At 38.2% G+C, this 25,453-nt stretch overlaps 2 protein-coding genes and 1 pseudogene across 2 annotated transcripts; all 3 read right to left on the minus strand.

Moving 5' to 3' along the window:
- Positions 1-639: 639 nt before the first annotated feature.
- On the minus strand, positions 640-5,822 carry LOC148758619 (inhibitor of growth protein 1-like; annotated as a pseudogene).
- A 2,832-nt stretch (positions 5,823-8,654) lies between these two features.
- On the minus strand, positions 8,655-9,615 carry LOC148758620 (olfactory receptor 6E1-like). Its single transcript, XM_088796934.1, has one exon. It carries the CDS (start codon positions 9,579-9,581, stop codon positions 8,655-8,657), a length of 927 nt encoding a protein of 308 aa, XP_088653060.1. The 5' UTR covers positions 9,582-9,615.
- A 7,587-nt stretch (positions 9,616-17,202) lies between these two features.
- On the minus strand, positions 17,203-18,258 carry LOC148758621 (olfactory receptor 6E1-like). The gene has a single exon (XM_088796935.1). It carries the CDS (start codon positions 18,229-18,231, stop codon positions 17,203-17,205), a length of 1,029 nt encoding a protein of 342 aa, XP_088653061.1. The 5' UTR covers positions 18,232-18,258.
- Between the last annotated feature and the right edge of the window lie 7,195 nt (positions 18,259-25,453).

The raw sequence follows: 25,453 nt of genomic DNA on the forward strand, positions 1-25,453 counted from the left end.
ACATTCCACTGTCTTCTGGTTTTTTAATTGTTGCTTTTGGTTCGCAGAGAATCTAATTGTTCTTTTACAGGAGATTTAGTTTTTTCCTCTCTTGTTGCTTTCAAATCTTCTCTTTGTCTTTGGTGTTCTGAAGTTCCATGAGAATGTGTCTGGTGTGTGGGTTTTGCTGAGCCTCCAGAATCTGAGGATTGATGTTTTTCACTATTCTAGAAAATTTCCAGACATTATCTCTTTGAATATGGACTCTCTGTCATTCTCTATAGTCCTTTTACAACTCTAATTTATATTATTAGGTTGGTGCAAAAGTAATTGCAGTTTAAAAGGTTAAAAATAATTGCACAAACCGCAATTACTTTTGCACCAGTGTAATAGAATATCTCACTCTAATCACCATTTCTCTTAAATTCACTTTCATATTTAATGTCTATCTCTGTACTGCTCTCTGGATAATTTTTCTTTTCTTATCTTAGTTTCTAAAAACAGACCACTTTCTTGTTACACATGTATACCAATGAAAACAAAAGGCAAAGAAAATCACTGCCATTCCTACAAAAGGAATGGCTCATTTTCTAACAGTCTTTAAAAATATACATTATACAATCCTTGCACCTCACCAAAGGTGGCAATATAATAAATACACTAGCTTAGCTCTCGTTGCTGTTCAGCAAGGTCCACCAACTGCCTGTTATAAGCTCTCTCCTTTCTAGATGTCTCCAGGGCTTTATCTGTGGTTTTCTTCTTCTCCCCTTGACATTTGGGACAGTATTAGTTGCCTTTAGTTTATGATTCATTCCTACATAGGAGAAGTGGAACCACTGGATGGGGTACTCATTGTCACAGCTGATCATTTCTCCATTGGAGACCTGATTGCACAGACAGTATGTTGGTTCGTATGGGATAATGGGAAGGTCTGTGGGGGATGCTTCCCTCTCTGCTTTGGCCTTGGAGCATTTCTCCCCCTTGGAGTTCTTTGCTTTCTTCTCCTTAGGCATTCCTAAAGTGATGTCATCATGGCCATAATTATTAGCTGCGTTCTCCTGATTCCTGATTGTTGCACTGTTGCCAGGACCTCTTGTTGTTGGGCTTTTCTGCCTGCGTGATTGTCTTGTTCTCAGACTTATACTGGCTGGCTTTGCCTCTGTGGCCAGTGGTGTCATTGACTTCTTGCTGGGTCTCAAAGTGCTCCATGTGACTGTCTACCTGCTTGGTCCTGTTCCCCACCAGCTCCACCATCTGACTCACAATCTGGATCTTCTCCTCATCCAGCTCCTGGCTCTGAATTAGGGTTCTCGAATGGAGTGCAACACTCTCCTTTTCTGGGTGTCATCTCTCTCCTGTTTCAGCTTCCCATAATACTTACTCAGTTCCTTCAGGATTTCTGAGCCATGGTGGGGCACCGATCACCCAGAGGAGACCCTGGCCTTGGATCACTTATGATTTCACCACTCCTTACGGCTGCTGGCCTGCCTGGCGGGTCCCTGAGGCCAGAGCTGTGTCCTCCGTAGTGCAGGCAATGTGGCTCACCAGCCTCAACCCAGGCCCCCCACCCAGTACCCCTATTACTCCAATTGGATAATTTCTTCACATCTACCTCTGAGTTCCTTTATACTGCCTTTAGCTGTATCTAAGCTGCATTTTTAACCTCAAAATTCATATTAAAAAATATTTAGTGAAATATAACTGGCACACAAAAAAATGCACTGATTTAAAATATACAATTTGATGAGCTTTGATATATATATATATATATATATATATATATATATATATATATATATATAAAATGAAGATAATAAAATTTTTATTACCTCAAAATTTCCTCATGCCTCTTTGTAGTTGATCTCCCCTCTATCTTTATGTCAAGGCAGCACTAATCTGCTTTCTATCATTATAGTTTAATTTGCATTTTCTATAACTTTATATAAATGGAATGATAATAAATTTAACCAGAGAGGTGAAAGATCTGTACACTGAGAACTATAAGACACTGATGAAAATAAAAAAGACACAAATAAATGGAAATATATTGTATGTTAATGGAATGGAAGAATTAATATTGTTAAAATGTCCATACTATCCAAAGCAATCAACAGATTCCATACAATTCCTATCAAAATTACAAGGGCATTTTTTTTTTTTTTTACAGAAATAGAAAAGAACAATCCCACAATTTGTTTGATACCACAAAAGACCCAAATAGCCAAAGCAATCTTGAGAAAGAACAAACAAAGCTGGAGGAATCGCATTTCCTGATTTTAAATTACATTACAATGTTAGAGTAGTAAAAACATATGGTATTGGCATAAAAACAGACACATAGATCAGTGGAACAGAATAAAGAGCCCAAAAATAAACTCGTTTTCAACAAAGGAGCCAAGAGCATACAATGAGGGAAAAGTAGTCTCTTCAATAAATGGTTTTGGGAAAAGTGACAGCTACATGCAAAACAATGAAACTGGATCCTTATCTTACACCACTCACAAAAATCAACTCAGAATGAATTAAGAACTTGAACATAAAGTCTAAAACCGTGAAGCTTCTAGAACAGAAAAATACAACAAAATATAGCTTATTTTCTGTGGTCATGAAATGTTCAAGAGCATGAGAGTCAATATAATATTAATGGACTTTATAAAAAGCTTCTTGGGTATTTATGTTTTCAATAAAAACCAAGATTTTTTTTTGCCTTTTAAAATGTAACCTAGTTTTCTTTGGATGAAGTAGAACATACATACAGGAAAGTGAACTAATCATAAGTGTTCATTCAATGGATTATCGCAAAATGGACACGTTCTTTGGGTAGTACTCACTGCCCAAACCAAGAAATAGAGTGTTGTCAATAATCCATAAGCTCCCCTTATGCCTCCTCTCAATTATTCACTGCTCTCTACTCTCCAAATAAAGCACTTTTTTGACTTCTAAAACCATAAATTAGTTTTGCCTGTTGTTGAATTTTATATAAATAGAATCATATAGCATGCAGTCTTTTGGGTCTGGCTTGTTTTGTTAACAAATTTGTGAGATTCATCCATGTTGTTGCTTGTAGAAATAGTTTCTTCTTGTAATATAGTGCTCCATTCTATAAACATAGCACAATTTATTTATTTATTAATTCTCCTACTGATTGACATTTGGCTTGTTACTACTTTTCTGCTCTTTCAAATAATGCTCCTAAAAGCATTCCAGAACGTGTTTTTCAGGGACACAAACATGGAGGTTTGACAATTAAGTTCGAGAACTCATCCTAGAAAAAGTGATACACACCTCATTGCTGAGTATCACTACAGTCACCTTCAAAGTTCTCTCGTTGGGAAGCTATGCACTGATGCCAGTGCCTAGTCCACTCTTCAAAGCAATTTTGGGACTCTTTTTTCTGGAATGGTCATTAGAGCTGTCGTTGTATTACCCTTGATGTCCTGAATGTCATCAAAATGTCTTTCTTTCAATATTTCCTTTATCTTTGAGTAAAGAAAGAAGTCATTGGGGGCCAGATCAGATGAGTAGGGAGGGTGTTCCAATATAGTTATTTGTTTACTGGCTAAAACCTCTCTCACAGACAGTGCCATGTGAGCTGGTGCATTGTTGTGATGCCAAGAGCCATAAATTGTTGGCGAAAAATTCAGGTCGTCTAACTTTTTCACACAGCCTTTTCAGCCCTTCCAAATAGTAAACTTGGTTAACTATTTGTCCAGTTGGTACACATTCATAATGAATAATCCCTCTGATATCAAAAAAGTTTAGCAACATCATTGCAACAAGTTTGCAAACTTAATTATCACACCTCGTATATATGTATTTCTGTTGAGTATATAGCTAGGAGTGGAATTAATGGATCATAGGCTGCGAGTATGGTTAACATAAGTAGACATTTCTAAATAATTTTCTAAAGTGATTGTACCAATTTATGCCTCTTAAGCAGTGTATCAAAATTCAAATTGCTCCAGTCTTTGAAAACATTTGGTATTGTCAATCTTTTTAATTTTAGCCTTTCTACTGGGTAGGAGTCTTTTTATTTATTTATTTATTTATTTATTTATTTATTTATTTATTTAAATTTATTGAGGTGACAATTGTTAGTAAAATTACATAGATTTCAGGTGTACAATTCTGTATTACATCATCTATAAATCCCATTGTGTGTTCATCACCCAGAGTCAGTTCTCCTTCCATCACCATATATTCGATCCCCCTTACCGTCATCTCCCACCCCCCACCCCCGTGTATTACCCTGATTACAAATTAAGTTAAGCAACTTGTCATATGTTTTTTGGTTATTTGCCTGTTCAAAGTGCTTGCCTAGTCTTCTATTTGGTTGCCTTTTTCTTATTTATTTGTAGGAGTTCTTTATATATTCTAGATATGATCTCTTTGTTAGTTACATGTGTTGCAAAAATTTCTACACTGTGGTTGCCTTTTTGTTGTCGTTGTAGGATTTTTTGTTTTTTAAATTTCAGGTGTACAGAGCAACATAATAGTTAGACGTTTAACCGCCCCCCTGCCATGTGATTGCCTTTTAAGTTTCTAAATGGTGTCTTTTGATGAATAGACCTTTCTGGTGTTAAGGTAGTTCAAATTATTAGTTCCCCCCCCCCACACACACACAAATGATTATTGCTTTTTGTGCAAATTAAATTTTTTTTTTCCTTTCTGGGCTCATAAAAGACATATTTATATTTATGTTATCTTCTAGGAGCTTCACTGTTTTCCTTTTTACATCTAGATGTACTTCCTCTGTGGATGTATTTTGGAAATAGTGTTGAGATGGGGTTAAGTTTTATTTCTTTCTCATGTGAATATCTAATTGGCCCAGCACCATTTATTGAAAAGTCCTAAGTCAAGTATCTATGTATACGTGGGTCTGTTTCTGGACTCTTTCTTCTATTCCGTTGATCTATTTATTTATCCTTGTTCCAGTGCCATATTATCTTATTTACTGTAGCTTTATAAGATTTTTATTGTTTACTGTAGCTATATAAGCTTATATAAGCTCATATAAGATTTGATATCTGGTACAATAAATCCTCCAACTTTGTACTTGTTTAAGATTATCTTGGCAATTCTTGGCTCATTGCATTTTAATATAAATTTTATTACCAATGTGTCAATTTCCACAAAAAAGTCTAGATTTTGATTGAGGCTATTTGAATATATGGATTATTTTGGGGGCTAATATTAGTGTCCTAATCCACAAAAATGGTAGATCCCTCCATTTATCTAGGTGTTCTTTCATTTTTCCTAATAATGTTTTGTAATTTTTAAGTAAAGGATTTGCACATCTTTTGTTAGATTTATTTAGCTACTTAATATTTCTGATGCCACTTAATATTGATCATTAAAAAATGTTAATTTTCTAACTATTGCTGGCATATAAAAATAAAACTTTTTTGTAGATTAGCAGTTACATCATTAACTGATTAATTTCAAGATTATGTCAGTAGTGATAATGATAGTGTTATTTCATCCATTCTCAGCATTTAGTCGTTTTGTGTCTTTTTCTTTCTGTATTGCACTGGCTAGGAGCTCTAGGAGCGGGTGGTTGTGAGTAGCCTTAGTTAATTTCTGGTCTTAGAGCGTACTCTTTCAACATTTTACCATAAAGTATAATATTTGGTGTAAGTTTCTATGGTTACCCTTCAGTAAATTACAGATATTCCTTTAATTTAAGGATGTGCTAAAGAGTTATTTTTTTCAAAAGAAACATTTGTTGAATTTTATAAAAATTTTTCTGCACCCATTGAGATGACCATATGGTTTTTCTTTTTTATTTTGTTGATGCACTGAATTATATTGATTGATTTTCAAATATTAAACCAACCTTGCATTCCTGGAGTAAGTCTCACTTGGTATCCTTCTTATGTATCATTTCATTCAGTTTGCTGATATTTAGGATTTTTGTACCATGTTTGTGAGGAAGATAGTTTGTAATTTTCCTTTATTGTAATGTGCTTTTCAGTTTTGGTATCAAGGTTTTGTTAGTCTCATAAAATTATTTGGGAAGTGGTTTATACTTTTCTCAGACCTACATTCTTCCAGCTTCAAGTGCAGCAGAGAGAGAGAGAGAGTCTCTCTTCCATCAGCTCCCATACTTGTAAATATCTTTTAATTGAGACTTATTTGGTTTCACTGGCCTGATTTTAGTCATGTGGATATTTCTGAGCCAATAACTATTGCCATGCTCTGATTGGTTGGGGATGAAGTCAGCACCACCTTAGCTGTATGGACTGAGAGTGGGAAGGGATTTTCCTGAGGAAAATCAGGGTCCTATTACTTTAAAATGGGGAATGGATGCTAGGTAGGTAGAAATTAACATATGGCCATTACATCATTTATGGGTTTTTTTCTGACATAAAGAAGTAAAAAATTTTACATAGCCAAATTTATAAATTAATTTTTATGTTTTTTCTATTAAAAACTCCATACAATCCTTAATAAGATAATTTTAACCTATTTTTTGTTTTCATATTTTATATTTATCTATTTAATTCATTTTGAATTTATTTCAGTTTAAGATATGAGGTGAGAATCCAATTTAACTTTTCTTCCCAGATACTAGATGATCTCTTAATTCACCTTCACTTATTCAACTTGTTCCTTCATTAGTAAAACATAGTATCTGACTCTTAACATGGTACTTATTCTGTACCAAGCCCTATGCTAAGCATTGTAACACATATTAATGCATTAGTATTTAAAAGGATTCTCAGATAAATACTATCATTATCTATCTATCTATCTATCTATCTATCTATCTATCTATCTATCTATCTATCTATCATCTATCTAAACTGAGACACAAAGAAGTCTTGCTTGGCCAAGATCATATAGGTAGTTTGAATCTGAACCCAGGTAGTAGGTTTCCAGTATATGTTCTCAATCTCTGCTATATTGCCTCTCAAAATGATTGAGGTCCACAGAATGCTTTGCAGCTACTAGCTTTGCAGCCTGTAGGCTTCTGTAGTACCCATGCATAATCTTGTTCCCACCAGTTGGCTTGTACCAAGAGTCAGTTGTCTGTTTCCAAATCTCCCTTTGATAATTGGACTTGTTATTGTATTTATGTATTTTAACTAAATAAAGATAAATCAGTGAAGTAAAGCTGTTTCTATGAAAACTGAGTTAATTCCTTTCAATAGATTCCATAAAGCCAGATAATAAAAAGTTTTTTTGTTGTTGTTGAATGAGGTGTGGATGAGAACTTTGAAGACTGGCAAACAAACAAAAAGTGAAAATTCTAAAATTCTGATCACAGATAGTTTCTCAGGTATCTTTTAATTTTGTGTACTACTGAAACAAATCCTGAAAATTATAAAGGATACGTCATGGAAGTGTTTTATTTCATTTTATTTATTTATTTATTTTTATTTTATTGGGGAATATTGGGGAACAGTGTGTTTCTCCAGGGCCTATCAGCTCCAAGTCATTGTCCTTCAGTCTAGTTGTGGAGGGTGCAGCTCACTGGCCCATGTGGGAATCGAACTGGCAACCCTGCTGTTCAGAGCTCCCGCTCTTACCCAATGAGCCATCCAGCCACCCTTGTGGATGTGTTTTAAATATGAAAGACTACAACAATCATGAGATTCATTCTCAAAAACAAACAAACATATTTATAGATTAGTGAATAAATATTTGTTTATAGGTTTTAATTTCAAATAAATGTTTAAGACGTAAATCACTTTTAAATTGTTCTGCTTTAACCTCCTCCCCATGCCCAAATAACCAACCAAGTACTAAATCTCATTCTTTTTGAAAGGAAGGCTTCTATTGTGGTTAGCCAATAATTGTGGCATCATTTATTGAATTGACTTTCTTTAATTTACTGATTATAAAGTCTACTTTTATCATATGTACTGCATCATATTTCCAATTGATATATCCAGTTCCATTGTTCTATCTGTTCTTAGAGTTTTAAAATCTGATACTTTTTTTTTGTTTAATATTGCTTGGCTAGCTACATCATTAATTTTTCTATACATGTAATATTTCTGAAGTCTGTCATAATTATATTGCTATTTTTAAAAAAGATTGTATTAGGGAAGGGGAACAGGACTTTATTGGGGAACAGCAGGACTTTATTGGGGAACAGTGTGTACTACCAGGACTTTTTTCCAAGTCAAGTTGCTGTCCTTTCAGTCTTAGTTGTGGAGGGCGCATTCAGCTCCAGGTCCAGTTGCCGTTGCTAGTTGCAGGGGGCACAGCCCACCATCCCTTGCAGGAATTGAGGAATTGAACTGGCAACCTTGTGGTTGAGAGCCCACTGGCCCATGTGGGAATCGAACCGGCAGCCTTTGGAGTTAGGAGCATGGAGCTCCCACTGCCTGAGCCACCGGGCCAGCCCCATAAATATATTCTTGTTGAGGATATTTTTACCAATTTTGAAGGTTCTAGTGAAGATGGAATGCTAAGTTTATAATTACAACTTAAAAATTAGGCAAAATTAAGAAACTCAGACATTGCAGGCATAGACGTGGTATACTGAGTTTTCAGTACTGTCTGACAAGATTGCATGAGTCAATGATACATGTGGGAAAGTACTGTAGGTTATAGCACATGGCACAACGCTGTCTAGGAGGGGATAGTTCATGGAGCTCAGAACAGGAGCTACATTTGTAGAGGTAAGGAGGCAACTTTACCCCTGTCTCAGGTCCAGCTCATCTTTATGAGAGGAGCTTGCTCATTTTCTCCCTAAACACCTGCTTCACCTGTTTGTTTCTCAAGGTGTAGATAAAGGGGTTAAGCACCGGCGGCACCATGGTGTTGAGCAAGGCCACCGCCTTGTTTCTGTCCCCCTCACTGCCCTTGCCAAGCCGGATATACATGAAGATGCAGCTGCCATAGGAGAGAGACACCACAATGAGGTGGGAGGAGCAGACTGAGAGGGCTTTCTGCCTCTCCTTGCCGGAGGGGATGTGCAGGATGGTGCGGAGGATGTGGCTGTAGCAGGTGGCTGTCACACACAGAGTGCCCAGTAAGCTGCAGTTGGCCACAATAAAGCCCAGAAGCTCTATCAGACTTGTGTCTGCACAGATGAGTTCCAGGAGTGGAAAGCTGTCACAGAAGAAATGATTAATGATATTGGGACCACAGAATGGCTGCTGAAGTATGATGAACATTGGAATGGTGATGAGGAGGAATCCTGTCACCCACGAACAAAAAACTAGCTGTACACAGACCCTTTTGCTCATGATGGTGACATAACGCAGGGGGTTACATATGGCCACATACCTGTCAAAGGACATCACTGCCAGTAGGAAGAACTCTGTGGTGCCCAGGGAGAAATAGAGGAAACTTTGTAGGAAACAGCCTGGGAGGGAGATGGTCTTGTATCCGGTCAGGATGTTGGTCAGCATCTTGGGGAAGATGACGGAGGTGAACCAGATCTCCAGGACAGCAAAGTTGCGGAGGAAGTAGTACATGGGGGTGTGGAGACGCCTGTCCATGAGGGTGATGACCACAATGAGGAGATTCCCCAGGAGAGTGAGGAGGTAGGTCAGGAGGAGCCCCAGGAAGATGAGCATCTGCAGCTCACAGGCGTCTGAGAGCCCCAGCAGGACAAACTCAGTGACAGTGGTGTGGTTCGCCATGGCTCCTCTGACTTTGATGGGATGGCCAGCGAGAGGTGTGCAGCATCAGGGTTCGTGATGTTCTGAGGATCTGAGGTCACCTGAACCTGAAAGGAAAGAGGGGTGAGTGTCACACTTCAAGCTGAAGGAGTCCTTTATTTGTTTGACCTACTAGTGGCTTTCTTTCCCTCCTCAGGCTAGTTGTCCAAATTCCTCACTGAGTTAGCATCAAGTCATATAATTTGACCCATTTAAAAAATAAAATTTCTGGGATTCTTTGCGAAAGATTTTGCCTTTACCAATTTTTCCCCCCATTTCTCTTGTTTCTGTTAGGAAACTGTGTTTAAAACCTTTCATTCTTTTCTTTTAGATCAGTTGAGATCACCCATATGTGCCCAAATGTTGTAAGGGGTCTCCTAAGCCAATTAAAATATAAGAGGTGCCAAAAAATTGTGTACACATTTTAAGAAACGTTATTTATGCTCAAGCAGTAGTTCCCCATAATCGGAAGTGTCTGGGCACTGATGGTAAATGCAGAAGTCAAACGTGACTTGTATTTATCTTTTGTTATCAGCATATATTGAGTATTACAATTTTAATAGTTTTTTCCTTTTTTATCATGTGCATACATTTTTTTGGCACCCTCTGTATTTCTCGTTGCAATGGATCACAGAACTTTACTGAGGAAATACTTACTTTATAGCTTGTTACGGAAGACATTCAAGTTCAGGAGACTGTGGTTGCACCTGAGCTTCATAATTTACTAACTTATCTGGGGCCTGCTACCTAGCCTCACCAAAAGTCTGTTTCCTGGTTGGAATAATAAAAGTACCTCTATAAAAAGTTGTCCCAGAACTTAAATGAATAATGGATAGCCAACACTTAGCACAAGGCTAGCCATAAAGCAAGTAGTCACATAATGTTAGCTATTTTATTTCTCCCTTTGTGGTTGGAACTCTAGTATAGGGTAATAATAAGAACAAGTAAGAGTGAAATTGGAGGAAGTGAAATTTTGGGCCGTACGTATTTGAATGAACAGTTTTAAAAATACAAAAATTTTATCAGTTCATTATGGGAAGTTTAAGAAATACAGAGAAATGGGGGAAAAAGAATCACCTATAGTCCCACAGAAACAACTTTTATTAAGATTTTGACTTATTTCTATTGTATTTTTTCTATTATTTAGTGTTTTTTGGTTTATATAGCCATGCTCATAGATTATGTATACTTGTGTTGCAACTCTCTTTCCCACATATTACTATGACAAGTTTTTGCCATGTTAATACAAACTTTTTGTTAATATATTATTTTGCCAATGTGTTTTAGGATACATGTGCTATGAAATGAATATGTAGAGGGGGAAGAGCACGCATTTGTAAATTAGGTATGATGCTCAATAGTTTGGTATAATTTCCTCAGTGATATTAATAAAGAATAATAATGAAAAATGCTGATAGAGTTGTTCATTGGTTCAATTTCCACTTTAGAGACTATATCTTTGTTTTAAATTATTGTCATTTCTAGGTTTTACATTGCTTAATATTGTCCTTAGAGATCTAGATAAGAGCTAGGTAATCTTGTCATTGGCTGCTTTTATACAAAGGACAGGTTAAGGCAAGCTTCTGTAGGGAAGAGCTGATTCCATCTGGAACAGGAGCAGGAACTAATGTGATATGGTTGCGTTATGGAAATGGTAACACTACGTTATAGCTATATCAAATATGTATTTATATTAAGAAGAACTGGATGAGAACATGGAAAAATGAGCTTAATTGCCATATAAGAATGGGAGAATAGCGGGTGACTTTTCTTTCTTCTTGTTATTATTTTTATTATTACTTATACAATAACAAATTCAAAATTATAAAAGAAACCATCACAGTGAGCCCATTTGGATTAAGAGTTAAGTAGAATGTTTCAGGAGAGACAAAAGGGAAACAAACTGAGAATGATGAAAATAATCAAATAAGTCAGCTGTGCCATAGCCTGCCAGTGGACACCTGAAAACAGACAACAGAGTCCTAGGCAGAGTGTCCAGAAGAATCAGATTCCCCTTCTCCCATTCCAAAAATTGCCCCAATGCAGATTCCCTCACTAGCTATTAGGTGAGGTGCTCAATTGTCCTCAAGGCAGTTCTGATGATGGAGACTCCTGGTTTTCACAGGAAGCTCCTGGCTCTGCCATGTTGCTTGAGGACTAACTACACTTCTTGGGGGACTCACCAGAGATTCAAAGTGAAAGAAGCTCCAGAGCTGTAACATGGTCTGTAGGTCACGGACATAGGCAGGTCCTGTTCTCTTTGTTCTGTTTGTGTCACCAAACCTCCATGTTTTCCAACTACCAATCTGTCTTAAGAAATGCTCCCTGATTCTGTTGTCACTGACTCATCCCCAGATCTCCTCAGCAATGAGCTATCTCTATATGTTCCCCAGAACTTTTGTGTTCACCAATTTCACAGGAAGCTTCTATTTCTCCTCTTCGTTCACAGTGTGGCTGCTGGACCACTTTCCTTGGGAAATAGATGTAGAAATCTAATTAATGATTCTTTCATCCCTCCTATACTAAGACAGAGGCAGACATCAATTGAAGTGGGTTGGTATGACTTCAGTTGGGCTTAAGAGTCTTCTAGCTAATGGTACATGCCCTTCCAGGGACATGATGCCCATAGAGGATTCTGAGGTAAATTATTCATGGCAGACTCCTTGTCTCTGTGAATCTGGCATAAGGCCTGGACTGCTTGGGGTTCTGTTTGGTCTCCATGGAAACTCAGAGATACACAAGTTACACAGCTCAAACTTAACCAGTCTGAAGATACTCACTCTTCTCTTGTGGGATGGAGCTGTGCTTCCCCTGAGATTCATTACCATCAGTGGTAATAGGGACCTAGGAAGGTCCCTTACCTCTTACTTTCTTCAACTTTGGTATTGAACGTTTACATTGTTCTGGTCGAGAAGCTCAGACACTCCTAATGAAATTTCATTGTAACAAAGAAGACAGTTATTAAAATAGTCAACAAGTTTTTGTTGAGTGCTCATTGTGTGACAAGTACTGCTCTAGATGCTGGAGGTACATGGGCAGAATTTTGTGGGGAAGAAAGATATTAAACAATCACACAAATATTAATTACTATTGTGACTGAGGAGAGCTCATAGGAGATCCTTAACCAGACTGAAGGATAGGGCAGATGTTCCGGATGGAGTTATACGAGTATAAAGCTGAGACCTGAAAAATGAGTTGGAGTATGTGTATGTGTGTGGGGGTGGTGGTGAAGAATTTTTAATTAATTAATCAATCATTCATTTAATGCATATTTATTGACTACCTATTATGTGCTAGGCACTGTACTATGCACTGAGGATAACTATGAGTGATGAACGAAACAGACGTGGTTCCCTGTCCCCATGGAACTTACTCTCCATTGGGTGAATCTTGGTAAGAAGACCTTGGGACAGTCCACGTCTCCGTCCCTGGCCCATTCAAGCTAAAGCTACTTTTGTAATCTCACTTTCTCTCTTTGCTCACCAAACTATTCCCTAGACCAGAAAAAACTGGCTGATACAACTTGAATGCAGTAAGTATTATGATTCTAGGAAACAACGATGTGTTTGAAAAGGCAAGTGAGTGACTAACTGCCTTTCAGCTGTTTTAAATGGATTAGTGAGTGAATTTGACTGTCCCTTGAGTCTGGCTATTCTTGAGGTGATAGGATGGCTAGGGTTGGCAACCCACTCCCTAAACACCTGGTCACCTCAGATGAACTGCTTGTGTAGTTACCTTATTCTTGGAAAGAGTCATAACTACACCAGTGACCTATCAGAAGGGGGCCCTGATAACTGGACAGCTGTGGGTAAGGAGTGTTCATGGCACACACCAGTTGCACCTGCTAAGAGCTGATTATAGAAATTGTATTCCGTCTCTGGCCAGACCAGGAAAGGCCCGACTTTCTGAGATCTGTAGCTCTTGGGTGGTGGTCACCCATCCATGGGTACCTGCCAGACATGGTGAGAAATGGAAACCGCAACTCCCTGTGTGACTAAGGATTCTCCCTTTTCTTCCTCACTGGGTCTTGAGAGGGTCAGGGAGAATAAAAAAACGTCCTCATGATTTTATCCTTACTATGTGAATCTTTGTTTCTGGGTGAAGGAAAAGGAACCTGGTTTACTTTCCTCCCCCTGAACTGGAAAATTAGTCTTTTGGTCATACTAAAATTCAAGGAGAGAAACACGTATGAATAAATATGTAATAACAAGATATTATGAGAGCTATGAAGGCACGGGACTGGGTGTAGTCATCACCTAGCTTCAACCAAGTCATGGCCCTTCTTGTTTCACCGAGGCCACCACCTGTTTTCCCTTTTCCCATATTATTGTGAAGCAAATCCCCGACATTGTATTATTTCATCTGTAAATATTTCAGTTAAGTATAAAAACAATAATATTCTTTGAAATAGAAATATAATACCATTATTACTTTAAAAATTAAAAAAATACTTTATCAGTCATCAAAAGGATTAATTGTTCATTTGAATTGTCCTGACTATTAATATAGTTAAGCATCTTTTCATTTATGTACTGGCTCTTTGGGTTTGCTTTTCTGTGAGGTGTTTATACACATTCTTAGCTCATTTAGCTATTGGGTTGTTTGTCTTTATATATTATATACAATAACTCTTTATTTGTAATATATATTCTCCGCTCTACCCCCTTCCTACACACCGATTCAAACCTATTCATGTAGTTATTTCTTCCTTGACCACTGGATAGAATCAGGACAGGTATGACAAATTTTCTGGCCATTCATATAGTTTTAGAAGTCTTTGTTGCATTCACTATCAGTCCAAAGAGTGGGGTTATTAAATTGTCCAATCGTATGTAATTGTTAAAATTCTGAACTTCATTTAAAGTTAAAATGTACGCCTTCCTCCACGTAGGCCTATTTCAGGCAGGAAATCTTCAGAGAGAAAAGAGTGTGTTGTTGACTTCATCTGTCTTAATTCTGCAAGCCTGCCTCCCTCTTACATGAGCTTCCTAACTCCTCCAGGGATATGGGGATGGGGTGGGGGTGGCAAATAGGAGATCTCCGGAGAACCTAAAGGAAAGGAAAGGTGGTATGGACCAAAAAGGTAATGGTGGTGGTGGTAAGACGTGGGAGGACATGGAGTACAGCGTAGGGAATAGAGTCAATGGAACTGTAACAGCTGTATACGATGTCAGAGGGGCAGTAGATTGGGGGAGGGAGGTTATCACTTTGTCAGGGGTGTAAATGTCTAACTATTACATTGTTTTGTACACCTGAAGCTAATAAAAAATATACATATGATGAATAAAGTTCTATCTTTGAAATTAAAAAAAAAAAAGAAGTGGTAGGGTTTTGTTCTGTATATATTTTGAAGGTATAACCCACAGAATTTGCTGATGGCTTGGTTGTAGGACATAAGAGAAAGAGGGAAGTCAAAGATAACAGTTTTGTTTTTGATCTGGAATCTATCTTTTTTATTGTGGTGAAATACATATAACATAAATTTTACCATTTCAATCATTTTAAAGTGTACAATTCAGTGGCATTAAGTTCACAGACATTGTTGTGCAATCATCACCACTATCCATCTCCAGAACTTTTATTCATCCCAAATCGAAACTCAGTATCAATCAAACAATAAGTTTTTATTCCCACTCCCACTTCCAACCCCTGGTTACGACATTTCTACTTTATGTCTACACAATTTTGACTATTGTAGGTACCTCAGGTAAGTGGAATCATACAATATTTATCCCTTTGTGTCTAGTTTATTTCACTTAGCAAAATGTCTTCAAGGCTCATCCATCTTGTAGCATTTATAAAAATTATATTCCGTTTTAAGGGTGAACAACATTCCATTGTATGTATATACCCTATTTGTTTATCTATTCATTCAGCAATTGACATTTGAGTTGTTTCCACCTTTTTGGCTATTGTGACCAATGCTGCTATGAACATGGATGTACAAACATCTGTTTGAGTCTCTGCTTTCAGTTCTTGGGGTATATATCCAGAAATGGAATTGCTGTATCGTGTGGTAAATCTATGTTTAACTCTTTTAGGAACCACTACACTGCTTTCCACAGTGGCTACCGCATTTTATGTTCCCACCAGCAATGTACAAAGGTGCTAATTTCTCTACATTCTTGCCAACACTTCTTATGTTCTGTTTCAATTTTTAAAAATAATGGCCATCTTTATGGGTGTGAAGTGGTATCTCATTGTGGTTTTGATTTACATTTCTAAGAGACAAAGAAGGACCCAGTAATCCCACTTGTGGGTATTTATCCCAAGAAACCCCAAACATTACTTCAAAGGTACATGTGCATCCATATGCTCATTGCAGCACTGTTTACAACAGCCAAGATATGGAGGCAGCCTGCATGTCCATCAATGGATGAATGGATAAAGAGTTGGTACATATTTACAATGAAATATTACTCAGCCATAAAAAAGAATGAAATCTTGCCATCTGTAACAACATGGATGGAGCTAGAGGATATTGTGCTGAGTGAAGTAAGTCAGACAGAGGAAAACAAGTGCCATATTATTTCACTTATACAAGTATGGGGAAATCTAAAGAACAAAACAAACAAACAAAACAGAAACAGACTCATAGTTATAGAGAACATTTTGATAGTTGCCAGATGAGAGGAAGTTGGGATGGGTGAAAAAGTTGAAGCAATTAAGAAGCACAAATTGGTAGTTACAAAATAGTCACAGAGATGGAAAGTACAGCATAAGGAATATAGCCAATAATATTGTAATAACTATGTGTGGTGTCAGATGGGTACTAGATTTATTGGGGTGATCACTTTGTAAATTATATAAATATCTAATCACTGTTTTACACCTGAAACTGATATGTTGTATATCAACTTGAATTGAAAAAAAATTTTTTTTAACTTTTTTATATGGGTTAATATAAAATTTTGAATATAAAATTTATAACATTTTAAATAAAAAATGCTTTTGTTGATAACTAGTTTGAAATCAAAAGCAAAAGAGGAAAGGCAGGATAAAAAATGAAAGAAAGGAACTAACTTTTATTGAGGACTTACCATGTGCCATCACTATTTAAGGTACTTTGCAGAGAATATCTCATTTGACTTGGCAATCGGTCTGCAAGTACTTATTGAGTATTTGTATGTCTATGTCAAAGGGTTGGTGCTTGAGGCTTATGGTGAATTACAGAGCTAGTACCTGCCATCAAAGAGCTTGTATTCTGACGGAAAGCCAGGCCAGGCAGACACAGATGGATGAGCAGAAGTATTCAAATCTGACAATTACCGAATATACCTTGAGGGTCCAGAGAGCTTCCTGGTTTATGCTGAGTTGCATAGTGACTGGCACCCCAGAAATATGTCATCAGACATTTTTCTTTTTAATGGGGGAATATTGGGGAACAGTGTGTTTTTCCAGGATGTCAAGTCATTTTTTTAAAATCTAGTGTGTGTGTAGGGGGGAACGTGGTGGGGGGGCGGGGCGCAGCTCAGCTCCAAGTCAAGTCCTTGTTTTCAATGTAGTTGTGGAGGGTGCAGCTCACTGGCCCATGTGGGACTCGAACTGGCGACCTGGGTGTTGTAAGCATCGCACTCTAACCACTTAACCAACTGGTCATCCATCAGAGATTTTTCTGATTGGGACAAGTTCGATTTCTTGCAGCAGCTTGATATTTCCTTAGCTTGTCTGGGACTATCAGCTTTAGCCACTTGGTTCCATAGCTTTGTAAGAAGAGTTTGTTTGCCTGCTCCCTCAACACTTGCTTCACCTGTTTGTTTCTCAAGGTGTAGATAAAGGGGTTAAGCACCGGCGGCACCACGGTGTTGAGCAAGGCCACCACCTTGTTCCTGTCCCCCTCGCTGCCCTTGCCAGGCCGGATATACATGAAGATGCAGCTGCCATAGGAGAGAGACACCACAATGAGGTGGGAGGAGCAGACTGAGAGGGCTTTCTGCCTCTCCTTGCCGGAGGGGATATGCAGGATGGTGCGGAGGATGTGGCCGTAGCAGGTGGCTGTCACACACAGAGTGCCCAGCAGGCTGCAGTTGCCCACAATAAAGCCCAGAAGCTCTATCAGACTTGTGTCTGCACAAATGAGTTCCAGGAGTGGAAAGTTGTCACAGAAGAAATGATTAATGATATTGGGACCACAGAATGGCTGCTGAAGTATGATGATTGTTGGAATGATGATGAGGAGGAATCCTGTCACCCACGAACAAAGAACTAGCTGGACACACACCCTTTTGCTCATGATGGTGATATAACGCAGGGGGTTACATATGGCCACATACCTGTCAAAGGACATCAATGCCAGTAGGAAGAACTCTGTGGTGCCCAGGGAGAAATAGAGGAAACTTTGTAGGAAACAGCCTGGGAGGGAGATGGTCTTGTATCCGGTCAGGATGTTGGTCAGCATCTTAGGGAAGATGACGGAGGTGAACCAGATCTCCAGGACAGCAAAGTTGCGGAGGAAGTAGTACATGGGGGTGTGGAGACGCCTGTCCATGAGGGTGATGACCACAATGAGGAGATTCCCCAGGACAGTGAGGAGGTAGGTCAGGAGGAGCCCCAGGAAGATGAGCATCTGCAGCTCACAGGCGTCTGAGAGCCCCAGCAGGACAAACTCAGTGACAGTGGTGTGGTTTGCCATGGTTCCTCTGACCTTGATGGGATGGCCAGCGAGAGGTGTGCAGCATCAGGGTTCGTGATGTTTTGAGGATCTGAGGTCACCTGAACCTGAAAGGAAAGAGGGGTGAGTGTCACACTTTGAGCGGAAGGAGTCCTTTATTTCTCTGAAGGACATATGTTCCCACCACTGAACACTCAGGCTTGTTACACGGAGTTGCTGTCTCATGTCTGTTCCCAGATGTGTCTGTGTGTGAGAAGAGTAAGTGCTGATCTGCGGGGTGACCTAAGTAAGGCCCCAAACCAAAAATGATCCTTGTTTACTTTTTTTAACCGAACATTTCCCCCTGATTCCTAAGAGAATTCCTTTGGCCCTAGGATCATAACGTGTTTTTCATAAATTTTATTTTTATCTTTACTCCACTGTTAGGTCTTCATCCATAAGTAGTTCACATTTGAGGGTGGTAGCCTTTTTGCTTAATTTAGCCATTCACTACACGGACCCATATCCTTGGGTAAACGAATTTAGAATGTGTAGACTCTTGCTATTTCAAGATTTCCTGAATCTTTGATGCCTTTCACTAGTATTTGGATTAATACAGAGGAAATGGGAAATCTGTGAGAGAAAATCCCAACTCTCACAAATAAAAAAAATAATTTCAAGCATTAACAAAAATTTCTTAGTGGAAGTTTGGATTCAAGGTTCTTAATGATGTTCCAAAATGATATATCCAGCCTCTCCTCTCATTACATCCTCCCATGGGCTCTAGATACAATAGACTCTTGTGATTTTTTTTTGTTCTTTATCCATTTAATGCCCCTGTGCTTTTGCACATATCCTATTTTCATCAGCCTTTCAAATCCTATTTATGTTTTAAGTCTCTCCTCAATACATGCTATCTTTTCTATGGAGCCTTCTCTTCTGAATGAATGAGTCTTCCCTCTGTATGCCTCATAATTCTATTATATCTCATTTAATTATCATTGTATCTTATAGTTGTTTTTCATTTGTTGCTCATTGGATAAAAACTTCTTTATTAATCTTTGTATTTTATACAGCCCTTAGAATGAGTTTCTCCAAATAATCAGTTTTAATAAACATTTGTTTGTGACTAATATCTCAAATGTTTGAGCGATGGATTTGGTGTGTTTGACAAACAAGAGGTTGAGGACATGTCACTTACGAGTATGTAATATTTCCTAGAGGACAGCAACCTAGCAGAGTCATATGCTAAATAATCTTAAATTGGTCCATCTGAAGAAGTTTGCTTTTCCTCATCAGAAGATAGAAATATCTCCCCATAAACATCCTCTAAAGGGAAACTCTCCATCTTTGAGATGGTATAGAGTTTGAGCTAGTAAATAGACAGGGGTCTGGTTGGGTCTGCTAGAGTGCTCCCAGCTGCAAAACCCCCCAAACCCTTAAAAAGATCTCTCTTTAAAAGTCAGCATCCCTGGAAGTCCCCTTCCTTAAGCAACCACTTAGCAACTACTACCTTAATTATCAGACAACGCTGTAGCCAAAATTATTTGTCAGTCACTAGAGAATAAATTTGGGATCCAGTTTAGGTACTTGGGATAAAGGAGATGCTAGGGGATATTAGTAGGGAGGATGAAATAGTAAACTGTATCAACTTTCCTTTTTTATGGTTTTGCCTTCTTTTTAGCACAAGCTACGCTGTTCAAAGTCATTTCACAAAGTACCATTCTATGTAACATTTGTTGACAATTATTAAAGAACACAAAACAGTTGATCAGCTTTTGAGGGTATAACTAGGACGATTCACGGGAATCTCAAAGTTGTCTAGAGTCATCAGCAATTTGAAAAAGAAGTCTCTGCAGTTTAATCATTTGGTTCAAATGTGAACCCAGGTGACCAAGAAACTTACTCAGCTCTTTCTAGAAGAGAAGCATGATCCAAAATAAATGTCATACTCAGAAACATCATCAGAAGCTAACAGAATGAGTATTATTTAGGTGAAGTCATGGGTAGGACACATTGAGAGGAAGCTGGGAATAGAGACTAGATGAGGAAGAATGGGATGTTAGTGGGAGGGGGAGAGAGAGCTCTGGGTTCATACTGAATCATGAGCTTAGCACAGATATGAAAAGACATTGTAACCAGCCCAAGGATACAACACACAAGCAGGGCTGCTGATAAGCTTCTGTGGTTTTGTTTTCCCTGTTTCAAACCAGAGATCGATAGCTGGGAGCCCTTCCAGATGCAAAGAGAAGTAAGCCACTTTATGAATCCCAGGGATTTCCCCCTTTATCCTACACGCTTGATGAATGAAAGGGGAGACTGGCTAGGCAGCCTGAAAGCCTGGACATTGGATGCACCATCCACTCAGATCATTCATTGTTTTAAGGGCCAATCATGTAGTGCCCAGTGGGAAAGTCTCTAGGATGTCCTGGAGGTTTGTCCTGCCATGGCTGGAACTGCATGTTTTTCTGGACAGTTCTAGTACACTTGAAAGGAGGGTAAGTTCTTCTTCTAAGGAGGAACACTCATTCAACCCAGACCTAGTGTTGTCCAGCGTTTTGGGTTTTCCAAGGGGACAGTTACACAGAGCACAAGGTGGGACAGGCGAAGTGCCCCAGCATGAGTAACTTACTGGCTCTGATTGGATGAATTCTGACCTGCCTAACATTGACCTGCGTGGTGGGGCTAAAGTTACAAATGAGACCCAGTGTGTGCGCTCGATGTTCCATATCCCATAAAGGAATATAAAACAAAGTGCCAGGAATAGGAGGGTTTGAGGAGGCCACGGCTGCTGTGCCATCCTCTGCAGTGCCAAGGTACAGATTAGCCCGCAGGCCCAGGGTGGGGTATCTAGCAGCTCTCCGGGGAAGTCCCCATCAGGCCATTCCAAATACACTACTCACAGGATTGAAGAAGACACCTGGTTCTCGTGGGTGTTTCTTGAGGTTGCAATGTTGTTTATGGGCTCTACATGTAGATCTGATAGTATTGGTGTGAGATCTCCATCACTCATGAATTTGATGACATTCTCTAAGAACACCTATCCTTTTCCAAAGCATCCTGAACGGTCAGCTGCATTCCCTGGGTGAGAGAATGGTTTCCTTGGACTTTGTCGTCATTCAGCTTACAGGATCTGATGAGTCCAGAATGTTTCGAAATCTTCCATTTTCCACAGCTCGTCTTGAGGAACGCCTTGGAAGAATACAGTTATCATTTAGAGCAATCCTCCTTCATCCTCCTCTTGGACTCATGGGGGTGATTAGGGCAATAATACTTTTATTACATCTTCACATTGGCACAGTCTCTGTGAGATGATAGTTCTTCCGTGGACAATGTGGCTCTAGGAGACAATGGGTGAACTACTCCTGGAATAAACACATCTCTTTGTGGAGGGTTGCAGCTTTGTTTTCTTAAGGGATCTACTCTTCTCCCAAGTTTGATGGGGTTTGGGATCCCCAGAGAATTAGTATAATGAGCCTCACTCAGTCTCTTCCCAACTCTCTTGACTGTTACTTACTAAAACTTTGCAAACAAAAGTTTCTGTTGTTTGTTCAGATCAAGAATAACAGTTATTTTTAAAGTAATAAATCTAATCATGCCTCTGAAATAGGGGGCTCCTATTTACTATTAGACAGTCATATTGTTACAAGGATGTAAAGAACTATCACAAGTAATTTTGAACCTTATCTAATCCTATCCTGACTCCTACCTCACTGGGGCGGGGAAATGGTAGAAGATGTGGTCCTGGGGAAAAGGGACAAAAGGAAAGAAAAGGAAAAAGTTAAGATTAATTTCCCCCCCCAGCTTTATTGATGTATAAGTGACAAACAAAATGGTATGTATTTAAAGTGTACAATGTGTTGATGTGAAGTACATATACACTGTGAAATGATTACTACAATAAAGTTAATTTAATACATCCATCACCTCACACAATTACCATTGTGTGGGGTGTGTGTGTGTGTGTGTGAGAGTATGTGGTGAAGTGTCTTCTTGTCACTTTAAAAATTCTGAAGTACAGGGCAGCCTTTACTTGGAAGTAATATGTCCCAAATCAGAGCAAAATGCTTTGTGGCCTTCTTGCTTGCTTCAAGATAATGAAAATACTTTGGGTTGGAACTTGGGCTAGAGTGTTAGCACCTGTTGCTTTTGCCTTTATTTTCTCACCGTTATACTTGTCGTAATGATGAAGTCAGTGCAAACTTCCTTATCAAGGTTTAGAGGACTGTTCTTTGTGATTTGAAGTCACTGATTTCAGATGTTATGAAATTTAGCAGCAGTAACTTGCCTTCCCAAAGTGATTTGAAATGAGCATCGCAGACAATGAACCTCCCTCTGACACTCAGCTTGTGTTTTGTTGTTGAATTATTTTAATCAGTCTGCTATTTGTCTGTCTAGATATTTAGATTGTTTCCAGTTTCCACAGTTATAAACAACATTATAAAAAATATTCTTATACACATATTTAAAAAAAATTATTAAAAGTTATGGAAGTGGTGCACAAATAAAAAATTCAAACATTATAGAAGGCTATAAAATGAAGAGTAAAAAATTTGCTTTCCTCTTTTCCTAGTTCAGTTCACCACAAGCATCTGACAATACTGTCTGACTGAGGTTGTTCTTGTGATTATTATTTTATCTTTAATTAATACTCTTTAGTTAATTATATTTTTAATTAATATTTCTGTCTTTAGTAACATTTCTGCCTTTTTTCTGTCTTTTGACAGTGTCTATGACCACATTCTGAAAGTTGAGGAATTTATTGCTTCTACCTCCCCTGTCTTTGACTCCTCCAACTCCAGACTGTAGTTACTTTTTGTTCATGCAATTACCAATATACAATATAATTGAAACTCTATTCTGATTGTCAACTTTAGTGTTCTCAGATATCCCATTATCCAAGTTTAATAAATTGATTATCCTTCCATCTCTCTTCCCATGTTCTAATATTTTTAGCTATATTGTAATTTTATATTGCCAAGTTTATAACATTAACATTCCTATTCTGTTCTACAATGCCAATTAAATCTTCATATCTTATTTATAGGTTAACGTTAGAAATGGAAAAAAAAAATCAATAAACATTATTTACCATAAAATTAGATAAATATCATTACAGTTTGATTGGACCCAAGGAAAGAAATGTAATTCATGTCTTTAAAACTTTGTTGCTTGAAGGAAAATCTTCCAAATGTTAAGGGCTAATCAAGGATGGATCCAAGTTTTGTAGGTCTTGAATCTTATACAATTTGGGAGGCTGTCTTCAAGAGAAAAATGACAAAATTACAAATACACACTATTGGGGCCCATCTGTTGGCCTTGGAAAGGTCTCAAGTGAGGGAGGGGCCCTGAAGCTTTTCTTCATTAGTTTTAGTTTCATAGTAAATCTGCCTCTGGGTCTAGCAGATCCCCCTCAATCTCTTTTCAGCTTCTTTCACTTGTTATAGGTTATATTCAGCTGCTGCCTGGTATCCGGGGTGTCCTCTTTCTTGGTTCCCTTTTCATTTTGCTGGAATTCTTCTCTAGCCTTTTATTTCACATAAAAAATCAATTGGTACTCTGTACTCTGAGTGCTTGTGTGTCACATACACAATTTATTTTGCCCAAACTTGATTGATTGTTTGGCTTGATTGTTTAGAAATTTAAGTTCAAAACCATTTTCCCAACGTGGGGGATAAACAAAAAACTAATAGAAGTGGTTATTACCTTTAAAGGTAGGTGAGTGGGGAATGGGGCAAATGGGGGAGGGTGGAAGTGAGACTCCAAACAATTTTTAAAAATGTAGCTTCATTCTTTTGCTAAATAAAAGTATTACTTATAAAAAATAAAGTAAATAAGTAAAAATACACCCTCAAAAGTTTGAAAATATTGTTCCATTGCCTTTGAGCATTAAGTGTTGTTAATGAGAAATTTGGTGCCATTCTTATCCGTGTTTCTTCTGGTAACCTGTTTTTCCACTCCCTCTCTGTGAGCTTTCAGGATTTTTTCTACCCCTGGAGAGCTGACAGTTCATTAGATTGAGTCTAGGAGTGGATCTTTTTAAAATTAATTTTGTTTGCCTCTACATTGATGATTTCAAAATGAATACTCATGAAGTTCAGGGAGATTTTCGTTAGCTATTTCTTTGAATATTTCTTTTCTGTCATTGTCTCAGTTTGAAAGTTCTTTTATAGACAGACCTTTGACTTCTGGATCCATGCCCATGTATCTTGAATTTATTTTTGTATTTTTGAATTATTTATTTTCTAGTCTTTATTACAGAAAATTAAATTTAATTCTTATTTTTAATTAAGTCTTCATGTTCATTTTATTATTCAGACAGTGCAGTGCAATTTTTTAATTTTTATTGGGGTATATTGGGGAACAGTGTGTTTTTCCAGGATGTCATTTGTTTTTTGGTTGTTGTTGTTTGTTTGTTTGTTTTTTCAATCTAGTTGCGGGGGACACAGCTCAGCTCCAAGTCAAGTCGTTGTTTTCAATCTAGTTGTGGAGCGCGCAGCTCACTGGCCCATGTGGGAATTGAACTGGGCGATCTTGGTGTTATGAGAAACGCGCTTTAACCACTGAGCCAACAGGCCGCCCCAGTGCAATTTTTTTGACATTTGTATTTTTAATGTCCAAGAACATGTGTATCCTCTGGTTGCTCCTTTTACTTCACAGACTGTATGTTTTTATGGGTACCATATCCACTCACTCATTTTGAGTATTGCATAAAGTAAAAATAAAAAATTTGTTTCCTAATCATCTCAGGTTTCTCCAATGTTAGTTGCCTGTTCATCTTTGTACCTCTTTCTTCATGCTACTGATTTTTATTCAAATATCTGGTGGTACTTGAGTATTCAGTTATATTTGTGAATAAAGGTTTTGTTAAATAAAGGTAGCTGGTGTGGGTTTTTCTCCCAAGTTGGGTAGTTCTATTTCCATAAAAGAGCCCTTCCTTGGACCTTTGGCTCTGTGCAAGTTGGCTGCGTTTGTCGAGAAGGAGACTTCTCTCTAGAGTAGGAAGGTATGAATTAGGCAGACCAGTGATCCACACATTACTGTTTGCCAAAGCGAAGATGTCTTCACTCTGGTGGTGATAGAGTTTATTGTATTTCACCCTCTGGGCGGAGCTGCCCCTCTTTTGTCTTAACATTTTATTCTACTTGGAACTCAGCAGTTACCTAAACTGGGACACTGCTTTTCTCTCAGGTCTCAATATCGTCTCTAGGAGCCCATTCCAGATCACCCATAGGTAATCCATGGATCATCGTGCTTTAGAGAA

The sequence above is a fragment of the Rhinolophus sinicus genome, chromosome 3 (genome assembly GCF_057876585.1).
Source record: "Rhinolophus sinicus isolate RSI-liver-muscle chromosome 3, RSI-T2T, whole genome shotgun sequence".
NCBI classification, from domain to species: Eukaryota; Metazoa; Chordata; class Mammalia; order Chiroptera; family Rhinolophidae; genus Rhinolophus; species Rhinolophus sinicus.